Source organism: Nesoenas mayeri (genome assembly GCF_963082525.1).
Source record: "Nesoenas mayeri genome assembly, chromosome: 17".
NCBI classification, from domain to species: Eukaryota; Metazoa; Chordata; class Aves; order Columbiformes; family Columbidae; genus Nesoenas; species Nesoenas mayeri.
Window position 1 is genome coordinate 9,481,546 of NC_137565.1, and position 19,491 is coordinate 9,501,036.

The window sequence follows — 19,491 nt, forward strand, 5'->3', positions numbered from 1 at the left end:
TAGGATAAAAATTTTCATTAAGGCTATGGTGGCAGACACATATCTGTGATTTGAGACCGAGAATCCTGTGATGAGGGGGCTAAACTACAGACAGACAGTCCAGCACATACCTCTGCTGGCCTACAAGAGGTTGCAAAGCCCGTCTCGGTTGAACCAGAACGAATGCTACAGTGACCATGGAGCTCCCTCTTGTGGAAAGTGAAGCCATGTGGTTTAGGCTCAAACACTTGGGCGCTGTCACTTGGGAACAGTTTATTCAGCATGAGTCCACACAAGAGAATCAGAGGTTTTGTAAAAACAAAACAAAACCAAAACGAAACAAAACCCATAGAACAACAACAAAAATACCACCACACCAAAAGACAAAAAAAAAAGAGGAAAAAAAACCCCAAATCACACAACACAGCAGCACATAAGCGAAGTCTTTTAAAATACTAATAAAACAGGATTTCTCATTAACCTGTGGCTGACACTAAGAAACCATACTGTTGTAGCACAAAGCTGCACTCTGTGGTAGAGTTTAACAAGGCCAGTAAGTCTCCAGAAGTCCCATCCACTCTAAATCATTGTATGAACCCAGAAGAATGGGAACTCCCCTTCTTAGCATTCAGAGAGTGGCAATGTCCTGCTGTGAGAACAAGCTTCTGGCCAAAAATGCAAGAAGCTGATCAACTATCTCCACTACCAAATGGAGATTCTGCTACACCTTCCACTTGCCAAATACTTCATTTTAACTCACACGCTCAGATGGAGCGATACAGAGAGTTTATAGCACTCACCGGTGCATTATATTGTACTCCCTACAATAACCCCTAACTATTGATAAAAACCTGAAAAGACACAGAGGGGGACAGATTTATTCATGAAGAATAGATTCCAGTTGTACCACAGTAAGATGAGCCTGAGCTGGGAACCAACAGGATTCAGAAATATCTGAATCGCATGACCTGTAAGACCAGAAATAATATCCTAAGTGTCACTCAAAAGGCTGAAACAACACCAAAAATTAAAAGGCTTTTATAGTAAGAAATAAACTTTGCCTGTCAAGTGACTATTTCTTAAAGAGTTTTTGCTACATCACCAGCTGTTTTGCCCAAAGAGATATGCATATTTGTTTAAACAAGAACTCATTTACACATTACATTCTACTTAATAAGACAAGAAACAGCATAATATTAGTACTTCTTCTGGGAAATTGATTTTTACAATTGCTCTTTAACTTTGCTTTGGATTCCCTCTTAATTTCACTTCTCCAGTTTCTTATCTGCGAATTCCACAAGGAAGCTGGCACTGCAACTGTTGCCATGATTGCTGTGAGGCCTTTAACTGGTATAAATATAATGGTTTAGCCTATTTATGTTTGGAGTTAATACAGTTGTTCCAACACTGTTTTCCACAATATCAAGGCTTCTTCAAAGCCAATTAAGTTGTAGATAGAATGGATTAACATGCATAGGTAAAACATAGACCAGATAGAAACATTTAAGAACTTGCAAATTTATGTTTATTTTTCCACCAAAGTTAGTTTCCTTTGTGCTTTCCTAGGCAATTCATTATTTGCAACATGATCCAAGATTCATTTTAGATGATCAGTTATTAATACTGAGTTCTTTGCAGGAGAAGTCTCAATGGGGCTAAAAAACACCCCCAAAAACAATGAACCAACCAAAAAAAAACCATTCTCAAAGCATTCATTGTAAAATAAATGGAGTCAGACTCTTGACAAGTGATAGTTAATGATTGACAGAGTATTGCATTTGTACATGAAGTTTTTGGAGCTCCAGAAGATACAAACCACGAATGATATCAAGCAATGTACTGAATCACTAGAAAAAACTGTCCCAGTTGATTTCCAAGCAACATGACTGTGTTGCTGAAGAGATTGTATCCCTGTGATTTTGTACAATAATTGAGCTCAGCAACAACAACAAAAAAAACACTTAGGAGGTATATTTTTTCAGGGAAAAGACCAAACCTGGAATCCTGATCCTTTCGTAGATTTGTTACTGAGTCATTTTGCAACTGTAAACACTAACAACAGGGCTGCACTGAAACCCAGCACCTGGCCTAGACAACATGACCTGCAGTACAAGGTACCGTGTTTTCTACTCAAACTCAGTAAATATGAAGACCATGACTATGCAGCCCACTTGGTGCAGCACATGGTAAAAGTGGAGGGTATATTCGTCATCCTTGTAAAATAGATTTGGGAGATGAACAAATACATAGAACATCATAAGGTCAAAATATTACACGTTTGGATAAATAACTTCTTACATACCCACACATATTCATTTTCTCCACCAAATGCTACATTTGCATCTTTGCCAACATAATTGGTACACTTGCCACAGTGTACAAAAAAAGGACACAGAGTTCCTAAATCTGTATTCCTCATATTCTATGAAGCTGTTCTAACTTACACCATAAGAAACTAAAAGTAATAAAAAGGATGTTGTCCTAGTTTTGGCCAGGGTGGAGTAGCTTTTATTCCTAGTAGCTGGGACAGTGCTGTGTTTTGGATTTAGAAAGAGAATGATGTTGTAAACACACTAATATTTTAGTTGTTCCTAAGCAATCAAGGACTTTTTAGCTTCTCACATCATGCCAACTGCACAAGAGGCTGGGAGGGGGCACAGCTGGGAGAGCTGACCCCAACTGGCCAAAGGGATCTTCCATATCATGCTCAGTATATATTTTGGGGGAAGAAAGAGGAAGGAAGGGACATCCAGAGTTATAGATTTTCTTTTCCCAAGTCACCCTCATGCGTGATGGAGTCCTGCTTTCCTGGAGATGGCAAAACACCTGCCTGCCAATGTGAAGTAGTGAATTAATTCCTTGTTTAGCTTTGCTTGTCTGTGAAGCTTTTGCTTTACTTAAACTGTCTTTATCTCAACTCATCATTTTTCTTACTTTTCTGATTATATCTAAATCTACACACACTTGCAAGTCTTTTCACAAAATGGCAAAACTATTTCTCTACTACTACTTTTTCTATTAAGTAGTAGAGCAAACTGCTCCCAGCATCTAGCGATCAAGTCATCTTGTCCAGTAAAGGCAGGTAGAGTGACTAAGAGTTTAGCAGCCATATTGAAACTAATCTTACCAGCTCAGAGTTCCTACCACACACAGGGATGAAGAAATTCCTGACTGAGACTGTGTATGGTTCCAGAATCATGTTACTTTACTACAAACAAAACCACCCATTTTGAATAAAATGAAAGTGTCATTACTCTTAGCAACAAAGTAGAACTGCAATGTAGACAATATTCATGAAGATCAACCCAGAGAAGGATTCTGCATCCTCTTTGAAAGATGTAATGCATTAAATCTGTTTTTTCTATGCCATACAACTATGTGGCCATGCTTTCCTAGTCAAGAGAGTCGAAAAGAATAGCATTCTTATCTGGTAACATTTTTCAAAAGATTAGACAGTTGGGGTAAAACAAACAAGTTCCTACCTGGACTTCACCTAGGCTTGGAAATATTTAAATACTGGGCTCTGATTCTCAAGTGGAAAATGAAAAATAATACAGATTTTTCCTGGATGGAGAAAGCACAGTGAAAACTATGCAGTCTGCATTAGCATACTTGCATACCTGTTATTCAAAAATATTTCTCTTGGAACAGTTTTTAAATATCTGGAATGCATAAAAGCAAGTCAGAGTTATTTTATACTATGATCTTAAAGGGCAAAAACATATATATAGCACCCTTTATTCTGAACGGTCATTTGTTTTCCGCTCACATGAGAATTTGACTACACTGAGACCTCTAGAGAATTATCAAAGAACATCACACTGAAATCACATAACTTTTGACTACAAGTGTTTCTGGCAGACAGGTGAGCACATGGCACTGGTGATGTCTTCCTGCATTAACATAAGGATGTCGTGTTTCCACTACACAGAGATAGGTTTGTGTAACTACTGTACCATCCTGCACAAATGTGCCTGCAGCAGCAAGAGAACTCTCAGAAAGAAAATTTGGAGAAGTTTTTCTTCCCTCATTTCCAAAAGTAAAACTTTCTATTTCTGGTTTGAGAGCTTCCGTTGTTGCAGGTGCTCTGTGCTGGACTACAGAGAAGCATGGTGCTTGCAGAAACGGTTGACAGCTAGCAGCAACCCAGGCTGATTTGAGTGTGGCCTTCTGGGATTTCCATTGTGTTCTTTTCCAGTTCTGTAGAAGCAAAAAAGTTAGAAAATCAACTCACAAGAAATTATAACATCCAAGACTAAGGATAACAAAAGCTGAATGCAGGCCCAGTCACACCTATATACTGGAAGTCAAGTATCCACTGACATGACCTGCAGTGCTGCATCCAGCTCTGGAGCCCTCAGCACAGGACAGACACGGACCTGTTGGAGAGGGGCCAGAGGAGCCACAGAAATTATCCGAGGGCTGGATCATTTGAGGAAACGCTGAGAGAGTTGGGTTGTTCAGCCTAGAGAAGAGAAGGCTCCAGGGAGACCTTATTGCGGCCTTTCTGTACTTAAAAGAAACCTTAAAGAAGGATGGGGACAGACTTTTTAGCAGGGCCTGTTGTGATAGGACAAGGGGTGATGGTTTTAAACTAAAGGAGGGGAGATTCAGGCCAGACACAAGTAAGAAATTTTTTATTATGAGAAACACTGGCCCAGGATGCCCAGAGAGGTGGTGGATGACCCATTCCTGGAGACATCCCAGGCCAGGCTGGACAGGGCTTTGAGCAACCTGAACTGGTTGAAGATGTCCCTGCTCATTGCACGGGAGTTGGACTGGATGAGTTTTGAAGGTCCCTTCCAACCCAAACTGTTCTATGATTCTATGACTACGCTGGCAGGTGTTTGAAATGGGCTTTAATGCTTGAAAAATCTCCCCAATCCTTTAGACTGTAAACAAGAAAAATACACACAAAAAGCAAAACTTAACATACTGATGAGGTTTCCTGTTCCAATTTGGGCCATGCGACCAGCAGAATTCTCCAGCTCTTTTATCATGGACTGTTCAAAGGCCAAGGCAGCAACTCGGGAAAAGAACTGTTTGACATTTTCACCTAGGAAACAGGACAGAAAGAATGTGTCTTTACAACTGCACATCAACACATGGTCAAGAATAGCAAGCACGTCTGTGAACAGACCACTGCTCAATACTGGAACAGAACAGGCCTCTACAGCAATCTGTCCTCCATTCTGATCACTGAAGAGAAAATTCCTCATTTTCTTACTCTAGAATACTGTACCCCATACCGTATCTTTATTTTTATTCAGCAACAGAGACAATTTAGCTTGTGGTATAATCTTTTTTTCACTGCTAATGTTGAGTAGCAGTGTACAAAAGTAATTACGTAACTATGTATGAATTAAACATGCTCAGACATTGCACAGCAGCTCAAGTACTCTTTTCTGTAAACATGACAGTACAAATTAATCAACCACTAATAAACCTGAAGTTTACAATAGCAACAAAGTGCAAGAACAAAAAAATCTGCATAGAAATGGGGGGATAAGGAACTTTTCCTTCAACTGTAAGGTAAGCCTTTGTGGTTATGCTGGTTTTACATCCTTTGCAGTAACTTACCTGTTTTGGCTGAAACCGACCAGTATTCTGCCTGCATCTCATTGGCAAAGCGGATGGCATCCAGCTCAGTCCTTTCACACACAGCATCTGACTGAGTAAACAACATGGGATAACTTTAACATGTGAAGCATATCTGGGTAACAACAGAAAGGTACTGCTGGCACCTATACTGTGACGCTTCCAGTTTTCACAGTGGCCTTTCTGGCCTTGCCTTAGAACTTGTACAATTAGACACGATTGCAAGAACACTCAAGTACTTAGGACTGCTTTTAAAATAGAAGTCTACATTCACCTCCCACAGCATTGAAACAAAACAACAGTTAACAAGTGTGACCATTGTATGTAACTATATGGTGTGGTATGTTAGCTCTAAAAACAGCCCAGTTACTGGTCTTCAAGTTCTTGTCAGCCCATTATCCTCAACAAAAGAGTTGCAGGACTGACTAATTGCAATGGTTCTTTGTGTTTAATCTTTTCTTGTCACTGTCTTGGATCCTTTTTTCTACTTCATCTGTTTTCACTATAGTGTAAGACAATGGCCTTCCCCCCTTTTTATGTTTACTCTTCCTATCTGTTCTCAAGACAAAAATTTCTTGCCCCTTAAATGGATTTTGCACTCTTGCACTTAAGTTTTCAGGTCTTTTTCCCCCTCTCATTTGTTTTCTGTGATCAACCGTATCAGTATGTTGCTATTTGCTTTCAATCTTTAGCCCATTTGTGATAAATGCTACCAGTCTTGCTGGTTTGTACAGTTTTCTGTGCATTGTCTTAGAACGGGGAACCCCTGCACAATTGACAAGAATTCTAAAGATTTGGAAAGAATGATGTGACATCAGGAAGAGAAGTCGAGTGACTTCATCCTGAAGTCATACCTAAATCCCACAATCCTTTGCTTCACTCTTGTCTTCCCTTCAGTTGAAAGTGCTATCATTCTAAAAACCAAAACTAACTTACAATAAGGAATTTTAGCTTAGACAAGACTTCAGATCTGTGTCCTCAGAGGTCTGGCACATTTAGTTTTTACAGCATAAGCAACACAAAGTACCAAAAAAACCTGACAGACGTGCAGCTTTTTGTGACATATTTTCTGTGAAGCGTAAGAAACAAACAGCTTAAGTGACACTGTAGCAGCTGGAGAGGAGGAATAATAATTAAAAAAAATTAACTAAACAGCAAGTTTCTTTTTAAATCTTTAAGAATTAAGTATTGATAGCTAGAGAAAGACAGAAGACTCTGAATGGTATAGGGTGAGTGCATTATATCCTGTTCTTCTGAAAATGATGTCACATTCAATTAAGGAGGAATTCTTCCCTGTTTCTGAATAATGAATGCGTTGTCTCAACAAACAAACAAAAACACAAAACAAAACCAACCAAACACACACACACACACAACACCAAACAACAAAACCATCAAGATCATTAGATACTCTGCTATTTTGTGCATCCAACTTTTCTCTGCCTTTGCAATTGTTGGTGTGTGCTTGGAAAATGTTGTGCAAGGAATGGAACTAGGTATATTTCACTAACTACCCATTTCTTCAGAAAGTGTCTTCATAAGTTGACTCCAAGTGTGCTGTTCTATTTACCTATGATGTTCTTTCTTTCTGTTTAGGTTTTTCCCTCGAGGTCTTTATCTCAACAACATTGTGTACAACTTGTAAGGAAAATCACTTGAGGAACTAGTGGAAATCTGATTTCCTTATCTGCATTCAATTTACTTACCACCAAATCTTTTTTTGTTCCAACCAGAAAGATGAAGCTGGAATCTGGCTCGTTCTCCCTCAATGCATCTTCTAGCCACTGTCTGAAATACAAAAGAGAAATGACAGAATCAGTCAGAGGGACTGAGGAATATGGGAGAAAGTGACAGATAATAGGGTCACAAGAAAAGTGAGAGGATGAACTTATGTGAGGGTATCAAAAGACTTTTCTTCTAGACAGAAGGAGACCAGGAGCTGTTACTGAGCTCCTTGCAGTACATGCCTTCCACTAATGAAAAGTTCAAACATGCCACCGTAGAGTGCAAATTCAACAATGATTGTAGCATCCAGAGAGGGTATTTATCAGTACAATGGAGTGGACGAAGTTTTGATTGAGATAAGGAATAACAGAAGCAGAGGAAAAGATATGAAGAACATAGCAGATGAGATATAAATGGGATAAAGAAGAGCAAAATAATCTATTTAGCATTATAAACCAGCTCCCTATGAAGGCTGCATGATTCTTGTCTCAGAAGCTTTTATATTTTTGTTACTCTAGCAATCAAGTTCCTCTTGAGTCGTCCAACACAAGTCAAGGAGGGAAGGGGTGGGGGGAAAGGTTCACGGGCTTCAACTATTTTTAGTCAAACAGAGACACTAATATATATATTATTTTACAAAGTCCTATGTAAATGAGCTAAGTATCACAGCCGTACTCTAAAGAAATAGTCTAACAGATATTAAAATAAGACAGAGTACAGGTTGTAAAGAAACATGTACCTGCATTACAGTCACAACAGTATGTTAGAAATACATATGCTCTAAGCTGGCAACAACCATGTGGACCATAGAACCACGTAGCGTTTTGCAGCCAGCACTAAAAGCAAAATGAGTTTATTCATAACAATTAGTGTGCTGTTGTAATCAAACCATTACAAGTATCTGAAACAGTAAGTTTAGTACAAGTTAGAGAAGAATGTGATATCAGAGAAGTGCTACCATCTGGAACATGTTCTTCATTAACTACTGACAGAAATATAGTAAAGCTCTATTATCTCTACATATACTCTGAGTTTTTAATTTTCTCTCTTCTTTTTGACAGTCCGTCTCTCAACAGAATCATTACAGAAACCAGAGAAAGAAAATAATTTCAGGCTAGCAGTGCACCTAAGAATGTGAGGCTCTTGAGACATTATGCATGAGTTGTATCTCATCAATTTCACCATTTACATCAGATGCCAGCCTGTTATTCTGTTTACAGCAAAGGGAGAAAAAAAAAAATAAAGGATGCTTTTGGGGTGCACTTCATCTCTTCCTGCATGCCTAGTTTTGGAAGGATCAAGCTCTTACTCAAGTGCCTTTTTCTCTCCACTGACGAAAAGGTAAATGAAGGGTAAGTAGCTCAAATTTATGCTCTGCATTTTCTTCAGAAAAATCTCATCCTATGTAATTCAACCAAGTGACTGTCACTCTTAACTTCTTAGCTCAATAGAAAATACACTCACAATCCAGCATGTTCTCAGCAATTAAAGGCAACACAAGGCCATTAAACCTGCTGTAAAAGCTCCAAAGGCTAAGCCAAAATACAGAAACTTACTTGGTGTGATCCAAAGTTCGGATATCAGCCAGATCAAACACAGTTATTATAACTGCAGTAACAGACATGAACAGAAAAAAAAAAAAAAAAAAGTAATTAAGTTAGAAAGTGTATCAGGAGGCTCTCCAACTCATCTTGTTATACAGAGAGGACATTTACATGTTAAGTGCAAGAGCAGATTGCACACAGAGGAGAAGGAAGACTACCCATTTGCTCATTCCTCTTCCTTCTGTAGCACCCAGTAAGACTCAGTCTTCAACCTTATCTAGTCCTTACCTGTCCATAGTGCTATTACTCCTTTTATTTTGGGACCACTTAAATTCCTGTGGATATTGTCTCTAACCAAAGGAAATGCTAGAAGCATCCACTTCTAACTTCAGCAATAATCTTACCCAAAGCCCCTAGACATAAGTGCAAATTTTTATCACTGCATCATCAGAACATTCAGAGCTTGCAGGTGTGATACCACAACAATTAATGAGGTTATTAGCCCCTTCTTCTCTCCAATAACAGACAATCCGTTCCACCACACTTTGTCTACAGGTACCTTTTCAAGGAGCAGATATGCATATATGCTTCTGCATGAAGTATAACCTCCTGTCACAGCCAGGATCAAATTAATATTGTTCTCACCCTCTGCTCCTCGGTAGTAAGCAGATGCAATGCACTTGAACTTTTCCTGACCTGCTGTGTCCCATCTGTGCAATGGGGGACAAAAAGAAATTTCAGGTTAATGAAAGCCAATGTAATCTGAGTAAACATGCTAATGAAGCAGCAGACTGGTACAAGTTAGAGAAGAATGTGATATTAGAGAAGAGCTACCATCTGGAACATGTTCTTCATTAACTACTGACAGAAATACAGTAAAGCTCTATTATTTAATGACGACATGTGAACTCTGGTTTTAACCTTTTTTTTTTCTTTTAATACTGGTCATTTTGGAGACACAATTCAAATACTCATATTCTACATATCCTTTTCTTAAAATATTTTTCCTCTTCTATGTCATTTGCATGTATCTCTAGGGCAATCTAATTTTGAAAAAAATCTGTGCTAATACTAGCTAAATCAGATACTAGCCCATATTAGAATCTTGGAACTGCTAGATGTATCTGTCCATACACTACAAATTAGAGACCTACAGCTCAGTCCACCAGGTACTAATCAAGAAAGTGCTTCATATTAACGAACATGATATGCAGTCTTCTCAGCTACTACTGGCACTACAGAGGTTTGGGGTTTTTTATAGCCTCCTACTGCCAGTCATAGATACTTGCCAATTCATCTTGTACGGAAATCTCTCAGCAAGAGGGGGCACTAATGCTCATCATATGGAAATGATCTACCCAGGCACTGAAGATTCTGCAGACAATGCAATCTGATGTTTAGTAGCTTATGAAATCCAAAAGAGTAAGAGTTTTAGTAAAACTGCAAGTCTAGGTACAGAACTTGGTTTTGAGATATCATTCTTTGTGCATTTTTATTATTAAAAAAAATAAATCATTATTCCACCAGAGCCTGTAGCAATTCAAGCTATGCTGAGATTGTACACTGTGCAGTACTAAAGCGCTCTGTTTCAACTTACATCTGGAGATTGTATGGTACTCCAATTATTTCAAAACGTTCAATTTCAAAATCCACTCCAATGGTTGCCTTGTAGTCTCGATCAAAATTATCTTTACAAAATCTGCAATTAGAAAAAAATTATGATATACTAGTAACACCCAGCACAAACAACTGCAAAACTAACATTATCTAGAGTAAATTATGAATAAAATAATTAACTAACTGTGGAGTGGCTATACGTTGCAGAAACATATTTAAAACCACCAAGAAACTAACTAAAAAAGGGAGATACTGGATAACAAAATAGAAAGCACATATATCTAGTAAGCTCTTGAGATGAGAATTAGAATAAAATGGTTTTGGACTGTCATGGAAGATACAGTATCTTATAGTTTTAGTTACATGGGAATATATTTGGGGTCATAAATAATATAACATATACTGATAGAAGTGCCAGATCATTGCTTTCTGTGTTTGTATATCAAGCCTGTTTTGTCTTTTATTTAATAACAAAACCATGGTTCAAAACAGAACCATGAACTACTACTCTGAATGGACAGGAATGGAAACATTATAACATTTATTTGAGAAAGAGCAGAAACAAACCATCTGCTGAGAGACACTGTACCTGTTGATAAGGCTGGTTTTCCCGACATACAGGTCTCCTACCACAACCACTTTGGATATTTTCAGCCTGTTATAAATATTTGAAAACATTACATGTTTTTAGAAGCAATTTTAACACTCTCTAAAAACTCTGATTTATATCTTTAAATTGCAAGTGATGATCATATGTACCTCCGACTCCAATTTACCTAAATGTTACGGTGCTGCAGGATCAGAGTCTTAAATGGTAAGAAAGAAGAAGGTCACTAAAAAACCACAGAAACTCTGGAACAGAAATAGTCTATTTCTTAGTCTGCATATTTTTTTTCTTAAATACAATCCAGTGGGACATCTATTCTATTAAAATTGCTTTGACTACAAGTACATACATTTGGCAGTTTGCACATAATGGTACAAATCAAGTCCTAAGTTCAGAAACAGAAAATTGCTGATAATGAAATAACTCGCTGCAGAATTTGTCTCTGGGTGGCGGGGAAAAAACCAAACCACATGATTAGAGTCAAGACATTTTCTGGCTATCTGAAATAATATTAATCTGAAGTTGGCTTCATGCAAATAATCCTCTTTGCTCTGGGTCCTCCCAGAGTATAAAATTGATGGGCTTTAGGTGACAAAGCCTACATTCTCAAAGATGAAATGTAGAGCACCTTTTAGGAGATACAGCTGGATAAGTGAATGTAGATGTATTTGTAGATATAGATGTATTTGTTGACCTAAACTTGAATAGACATCTCCTGTGCACATACCACAAAAATGGCTTAAGAGATTAAAGGTTCTTTTGTATCAAGGAATGGCTTTTTAAACAAGGGAATTAATCTTCTATTGAATATTATTTCTTGTTTTATCAGGCTTCCATGGGATGCTGATTCCAAGTTATCTATTCTAAATAGTCCAAATCTTGACTGCCCACCTGTGTGACTAGTATTTCAGAAAAAATAAGGCATTTTGTGTGCCAGTAAACAGCAACTGGGTGGCCGCACTTGTAACAAGCTAATGTGAAAGTAAGATAGTGACTGTGCTTCTAAAAGGCAATGAACTCACTGGTGTCTCTTAGGGAGATGTATTTTGGCTTAAATATATTTTAGCAAGACTCCCTAGTGAAATGAATAAAAAGTTCCATTTAAAGATGGATTCCATGACAAGTCGCATGGTAATCATCAACTCTAGATTTGAAAGAATAGTGAGCTAATTGTCAGTATTCATAGAAGCTCCACTTTATGAAAGATCTTTCACACTGGAACACAAAAGCATTTATCACTAAAACATACAGCTATTTATTTTAACTGAATAGTGATGATTTCTAAGAGAGTTGAGCTTTCTTGCCTTTCTTCAGGAATTAAATCTGTACAAGTAACAGTTCTGGGAGGAAGAAGATGTAAAAAAAACCCCAAAGAATATGACAAGGGCATAAACCACTTTATTTGGATTTTTTTTAATGCTACACAGTTAGCAGAATTTTGCTCCAGTTTTAACAAAACATTCAGGAAAATTTCTTAGCATGTGTACCTCTAAAAGACTAAAGCTAGATTCTCACGTGTTTCAAGCAACCTAGAACTGCTCTATGTTTATACCTCCCTGGCCCCCAAGCCTTTATTAAATGGTCTTTTGGAACACCAGAGAATACAGCAAGGCTAGATCTGTCTTATTCCTTGTAACTTCTCTAGAATTTGGTTGCCATACTGACTTGGATGTGCAAAAGTCAACACTAATTTTAAACACTCAATCCTTTGAACTAAGGGTTTAGTTCAAAGTTTCTAAACTACTTGTTGTGATTTTTTCAATGCTATTTATGCCAGCAGAAAAAGTATCTGTCACTTATGGAAAGAAGGGGCTCTTTATATCAATTTACTGTCAAACAGGTCAGACAACTGCCACATGCACAGGCTTAGCTACCTTGAAACATAGTGGACTGAGGAAGGAAAAGCCTATGAAGGAATCAGGCTATAAAAAGCTTAAAATACTTTCTTCATTTCATACGTGGTTTATTACAAACTTACCCAAGTGTTCCAGTGCTCCATTGACAAGCAGTCCTGACCTGTGCATGGAAGTGCTCTTTGAACTGCAGACAGGCTTCAGGTGTGTACCACTGAAAACAGGAGAGAACAGCTACTAGGATAAACTATGTGATGTCTACTTTGCAAGAAGTCAGATCAGCAAGGAAATAAAAAAGATAAGAAGATTAATTCAAACAGTTTGTATAGCACAGGGATACCCTGTCATAAGAAAAGAGGCAACTTGGGTTAGAAGGCAGTAAGGCTTCACCACAGTCACATTTGTAAAAACTCCTTTGGATAGCACCATCATTAAACCACCTTTCTGAGTGTCAGTATCTGAATACTAGCTAAACTTCCAGTCACACACACTTGCTTATCATTTGGTACAATAGCAAGTACCTTAAATTATCCCAGAAATCTAAGACACACAAGACAAACATAGATGGGAGCATACTACCAGCAAGTCATTATTACTATAAAGTCTTTTAGATCTCTTATATGTGTGAAGCACTATTTCTGTTACTAGTTTTAAATAGGCATTGGTTAAAAATGAGGAAAACTTATTTTACCTTAGATTTGCTTTAAATAATTATAGTTATCATCATATTAAAAGCAAAGTATGTGGCTGAGATCAAGCACAGAAAAAATGCTAACCCTCTTAAAAGGATCTTTTGAACAAATGAAAAAACAAAATGGTAATTCCTTGTCCTTCCCTGTCCTTAACTCTTCTATTATACTTTGAGTACAAAACTCTTTGGGGACATCAATGATCTTTTCTGTCTGTGTTTCTACAGTGCCTGCTATATTTGATCTCCTGTATGACTAAAGTTCCTATGCAAACAGAAAATGAAAATTGCCTCAATTGCCACTTCTGCCTCACCTCAGTCCCTGGGAAACTGATGGAATGACTTCTCCTTGGTGCCATCTCAAGGCATAACAGGGAAAAGAGGGTCATTAGGAGCAGTCAGCATGGCTTCACCAAGGGAAAGTCGTGCTTGACCAACCTCATTGACTTTTATGAGGACATAACAAGATGGATGGATGATGGCAGAGCGGTGGACGTGATCTGCCTAGACTTGAGTAAGGCATTTGACACAGTCTCCCACAGCATCCTCACAGCTAAACTGAGAAAGTGCGGTCTGGATGACCAGGTAGTGAGATGGACTGTGAACTGGCTGAAGGGAAGAAGCCACAGAGTCGTGGCCAATGGGGCGGAGTCCAGTTGAGGCTTGTATCTAGTGCAGTGCCTCAGGGGTCAGTACTGGGGCCTATATTATTCAATATATTAATCAATGATTTGGACGAGGGAATAGAGTGTACTATCAGCAAGTTTGCTGATGACACCAAGCTGGGAGCAGTGGCTGACACGCCAGAAGGCTGTGCTGCCATCAGAGACCTGGGCAGGCTGGAGAGTCGGGCAGGGAAAAATTTAATGAAATATAACAAGGGCAAGTGTAGAGTCTTGCATCTGGGTAGGAACAAGCCCAGGTTCCAGTATAAGTTGGGGAATGACCTATTAGAGAGCAGCATAGGGGAAAGGGACCTGGGGGTCCTGGTGGACAGCAGGATGACCATGAGCCAGCACTGGGCCCTTGTGGCCACAAAGGCCAATGGTATCCTAGGGGCTGATTAGAAGGGGGTGGTTAGTAGGTCAGAGAGGTTCTCCTGCCCCTCTACTCTGCCCTGGTGAGACCACATCTGGAATATTGTGTCCAGTTCTGGGCCCCTCAGTTCAAGAAGGACAGGGAACTGCTGGAGAGAGTCCAGCGCAGGGCAACAAAAATGCTGAAGGGAGTGGAGCATCTCCCTTATGAGGAAAGGCTGAGGGAGCTGGGGCTCTAGCTTGGAGAAGAGGAGACTGAGGGGTGACCTCATTAATGTTTACAGATACGTAAAGGATGAGTGTCACAAGGATGGAGCCAGGCTCTTCTTGGTGACAACCAATGATAGGACAAGGGGTAATGGGTTCAAACTGGAACATGAAAGGTTCCACTTAAATTTGAAAAGAAACTTCTTCTCCGTAAGGGTGACAGACACTGGCCCAGGCTGCCCAAGGAGGTTGTGGAGTCTCCTACTCTGGAGACATTCAAAACCTGCCTGGATGCCTTCCTGTGTAACCTCATCTGGGTGTTCCTGCTCTGGCAGGGGGATTGGACTGGATGAGCTTTCGAGGTCCCTTCCAATCCCTAACATTTTGTGATTCTGTGATTCTGTGACAAGAGTCATTTTCTGTAAAGGTTAAAAGAAGAAATGCAGATTATTATTAAATACATCAGCATCGAGTGGAAACATGGGGTTATATTCATCTTTGAAAGAAATTCTTAAACAATTTGTAATTTTAGCAGAATACAACTGTACATTAAATTAAAATACTATTAGCACAAGAGAAAGATAGCTCTATGTGGCAGGTACTACATACTGTGATCAGAGGGATAAAGAATGCTTACCTTAGGAAACTGGGAGATTATTCTGTCCCTACTCACTGGAGGAACCAAATGCATTAGGTTGGACTTCATTCTCCAGTTCAATTAATTTCTATGAGACAGGCAATACATAGAGAGAAACATGGCATTCAGGAATTGACTCAATACAGGGAAAACATGATTAAAAAAATCCAGTTAACAGTTCTTACAGAGTCATCATTGTTTTTCTTTTCAGTATAACTGGTAGTTCTTTGACTTTATTTGCTCTAAAGAAACCCATTTTTTATGTAAAAGGGACCACTCCAGTGCACATAAGTGTGGTAGCAAACAGTGGCTTTCTGAAACTGGAAGGCACCAACTCTAATTCCACAGGAGGGCAGAGAATTGTTCACTTACTTCAAGGTAAGTGCTTGCAGTTTAACTCTCAAAGGACTTTACAGTGTTTAGTTTAAAAATCTCACACAACATTGTTTGAAGTGCCTCTGCACTAAGCACATTAATAAATGTAAGAGGATACCAGATTTCATTCGGTCAGAAGAAGAAAGGATGAAAGATGAAGCTGCCACATTTTGTGGCACAACATCAAACTTTCATCCACAATCAGCTCAGAAGAATGAAATCTGTAGACAGCCTGACATGGGAAAAGAATATTGTTCACATGAAAATCACAAATGCATTTAGATATCCCACTTGAGACATATCAATTTGGTTATGCAATGAAACCTCGTGGGTTGTTGGGGGAGGGCACCCTTGATAGGGCACCGATTTCTTCCTGGCACAAAAAAGAACATTTCTAATAAGAACACTCATCATGTAGCAAAGTGTAAGGAAGGACTCACCGTGCAGCAGCTGATGCAGCAGGATCCCAGCCACAGGAACAGCTCAGCTGCTGCGTGCCCATAGCAACAGGCCTGCAACAGTTCCCTTCCTCCCCTTCCACAGAGCAAGGAGGGAAGGCGGAGTTTGAGTAATTTAACTATGCAGAGGGCCCTAGTTTTAAAAGAACAAACTGGTTTTAGGGGCAACACAGATTCCTTTGATCAAAAGCTACTCCTTAATAAATAAAATGGTCCCCTAATCCTGTGTAAGAAAATAGTTCTGTTTTCCTCAGAGACAGTTGTATATATGGATACAATGATCACGATTAACCCAGCAGACAAGGAACTAAAGGAGTAGGCAAGTATTACATAGCTAATATTAAGTACAGCAGCAATTATAAAGAAACTCCCAAGGGATTTTTTCAGAATTTCAACTTGATTTCATCTCAGCTTTAGAATCAGGATGTGCATGCCACCAATGAGACATTCTGAATTATATAAATGTCTTTCTAGTCATTAGTAATCCTGTTTTCTAATGTACCAAACACTAAAGACAAGGCATAAGAAAGCACACAGCTCTTTTGTATTGCCTAAGTATCAGCTCATTAGTTTAGACAGCATTTAGTATGCTAGACTATAATTTAGGATGCTAAAAGATTTTGCTATTTATTTCCCTAGGATTTAAATTTCCAGATTTCAGAACAAAAGAAAGCCCTTGCATTCTAAGAGTAGTATTTTGATAATACTGGAATGGTCTCAGATCTCTTAACATCCAGGAGACAAGCTTCTCCCATTGCTGCAGAATGTTAAAGGGCAAATTGATGTGGAGAAGTAATTTTAACCAACAAGTAAGTATATAACAAAAACTACAGTTGTGTTTTACAACCCTACACAAAGTATTATGCTTGACAAAATTGGTAGGCCACGGCTTAGAATTAAGGTTTTATTCTCTTTTGTGAAGAATTACTTTTCAATCACCTCATGTGATCGCAACCATACTGAAACACCCACTTCCCCTCAAAGAATCCAGATTTGCAGCTGATGTGTTATTTACAAAAGTAAATATTACAGTATTTATTTATCACCATATGCAGAGTTCTATTTATCATGCTACTTATGACCCTATAAAACTAGAGAGATCTAGACCTATTTGATGGTGTGCTCCTGCCCTTTCGGCAGGTTTGGATGATTTGACGGCAATGTTCATGTCTGAAAATAACAGTTCTGAAGACAAAACCAAAAAACCTGCTAGTTAGTAACTCTTTAAAAAACTAGCTTGCTTTCTCCATACTCTCCTACTTCTGGTTCAACGTATCCTAAGCATGGAAGAATGTCACGTGTACATAGGCTGACTCACTGCTTGTCTCCTAGAGCTATTTCACAAACTAAACTACAATGTAAATAAATAAATAAATAAACTTCAGTGAATGTAAAGCACAGGAGGGACCAAGGCAACCAAACAGAAATATTTTAAAAATGAGAGGCCATCTTCACTTACATTTAGTGCATTTAACCTAAATCTCTCACACACATAAATATATTTTAATTTAGCAAAACAACAAATTAGCCACACCATTAGAGGAAAAAGATAAATTATATAAGAAATACAAAGCTGATAAAAATACTGAGAATGATGAGTACTGAGATCCAGATTTTCTCTCCTTACAGAGCTGAAGGGGATTCAGTCACCAGGGAGAACCAGGAATATAGTGTCTCCATGGCATCACAACCCTCCTTGCATCAATGTTACAGGAACAGTATCACCAGCAGATTCTGTGGACAGAGAAAGGATTTGAGGAAGGCATTCAGAAGCTGTACATAAAATATGTTAATGTCACAACCACTAATGAAAAAAAAATCAGTATTCCAACCTATGGTGAAGGACAAGACAAAACAACTCGTTAACAATGAAGGACGAGAGAAGTCTCTGATCATCTCCTGCTCTATGTTGGGAAAAGTTCACATTCTTCCTATTGAAATTGGGTGACACTTTACAAATATATAGTTACTGGAAGTCTAATCTAATTCAGGAAAGTAACTTGTAATTTAAATAATGTTTTAAAATGTTGCAGGAAAATTAATCCTTTCCAGAAAATACCTTTTAAACTAGTAATTTTTCTTTTATGGATTTTGAAGATCAACAAACCAAACTATATCCCTGTATTTTATTTTAATCTGTCTGACCTGAGTGACTTTGTCTTTGTAATTCCAGTTTAAGAACTTTGATTATTGTAATTGTTACTCAAATATAATGAAAAACATCACAAAGACTTCTCTCTTTGCAGAGAGAACCTTTTATAGCACAAGCTGTTCAGAGTTGTTTTTTTTTTCCTGATGCCAGATGACATCTGACAATCCAGAGCGCCCTTAAATTGTGGCAGCAACACTGCAATGATACATTCCCCAGGTAGCACCCTCGAAACACTGTGTTTTAGTAGAATCATGCTGAAAAAGATGACTAAGTCTTGAATGCAGTTATGTGAAACTTCTTAATGATAATGGAAACCCCTGCTGCACAACTTGGCTGCTTATAGCAACCTTGCAGAGAAGACTAGGAAAGAAAACCTAGTCCACAGCTACTCAGCTTCCTTCAAGCCTCAAGGCACCCACCTGCTGTATCTCTGCCATTAACTCGGTCACCATTTTGTTCAATTAGATTTTTTTTCACTTTTGTTCAAGAGAAATTACTTTAAAAACAGGACGTGAGGAGAGAGCAGTGAAGGGAGGTAAAACAGCCCCTACACTGCAAGCCCGCGGCGCCCTGGCCCCCATTTCCTCACACGCTCCCTCCCTGAGCGGCCGCGCCTCAGCCCAACCGCGCGCCGCCCCACGAGCCCTGCGCTAGCAGCGGCCCCGGCTCCAATTCTCCAACTACGCCTTTGACGCTACTCGATCACAACACTCACCGTCAAACGCGTTACTTACGCTGTTGACGCAAGACCAGACTCAGTGTTCTAGGCTGCGTAGTTGCTATTCGCGGAGCGGTGCGTACGCAAAGAGCCGGATGCTGTGGCAACTAGCGCACGCGAAGCGGGAACGGGCCGAGACGGCTGGTGGGACGGGGCGAATTTGGTTATTTAGTCTATTTATGTTGTCTTGAAGAGACAAATGCAGTTGTTTTAACTTTGCGGCTGTTTTTTTTGTTGTTGTTGAGAAGTTTTTTATCTTGGCGGTTGTATGCTTCTGCCAGCTGAGCCGTTTTCTT

The 19,491-nt window shown here is 39.0% G+C and overlaps 1 protein-coding gene across 1 annotated transcript; it reads right to left on the reverse strand.

The window, feature by feature from the left end:
• Window positions 1–4,114: 4,114 nt before the first annotated feature.
• On the reverse strand, window positions 4,115–15,561 carry RAB36 (RAB36, member RAS oncogene family; the record flags this gene model as incomplete). The annotated part of the gene is made up of 10 exons (XM_080355469.1): window positions 4,115–4,179; window positions 4,916–5,035; window positions 5,560–5,650; window positions 7,284–7,365; window positions 8,859–8,910; window positions 9,492–9,556; window positions 10,444–10,545; window positions 11,053–11,118; window positions 13,049–13,137; window positions 15,493–15,561. The coding sequence occupies 10 exons, from the start codon at window positions 15,559–15,561 to the stop codon at window positions 4,115–4,117; spliced, it is 801 nt and encodes a 266-aa protein (XP_080211595.1).
• Window positions 15,562–19,491: the final 3,930 nt, after the last annotated feature.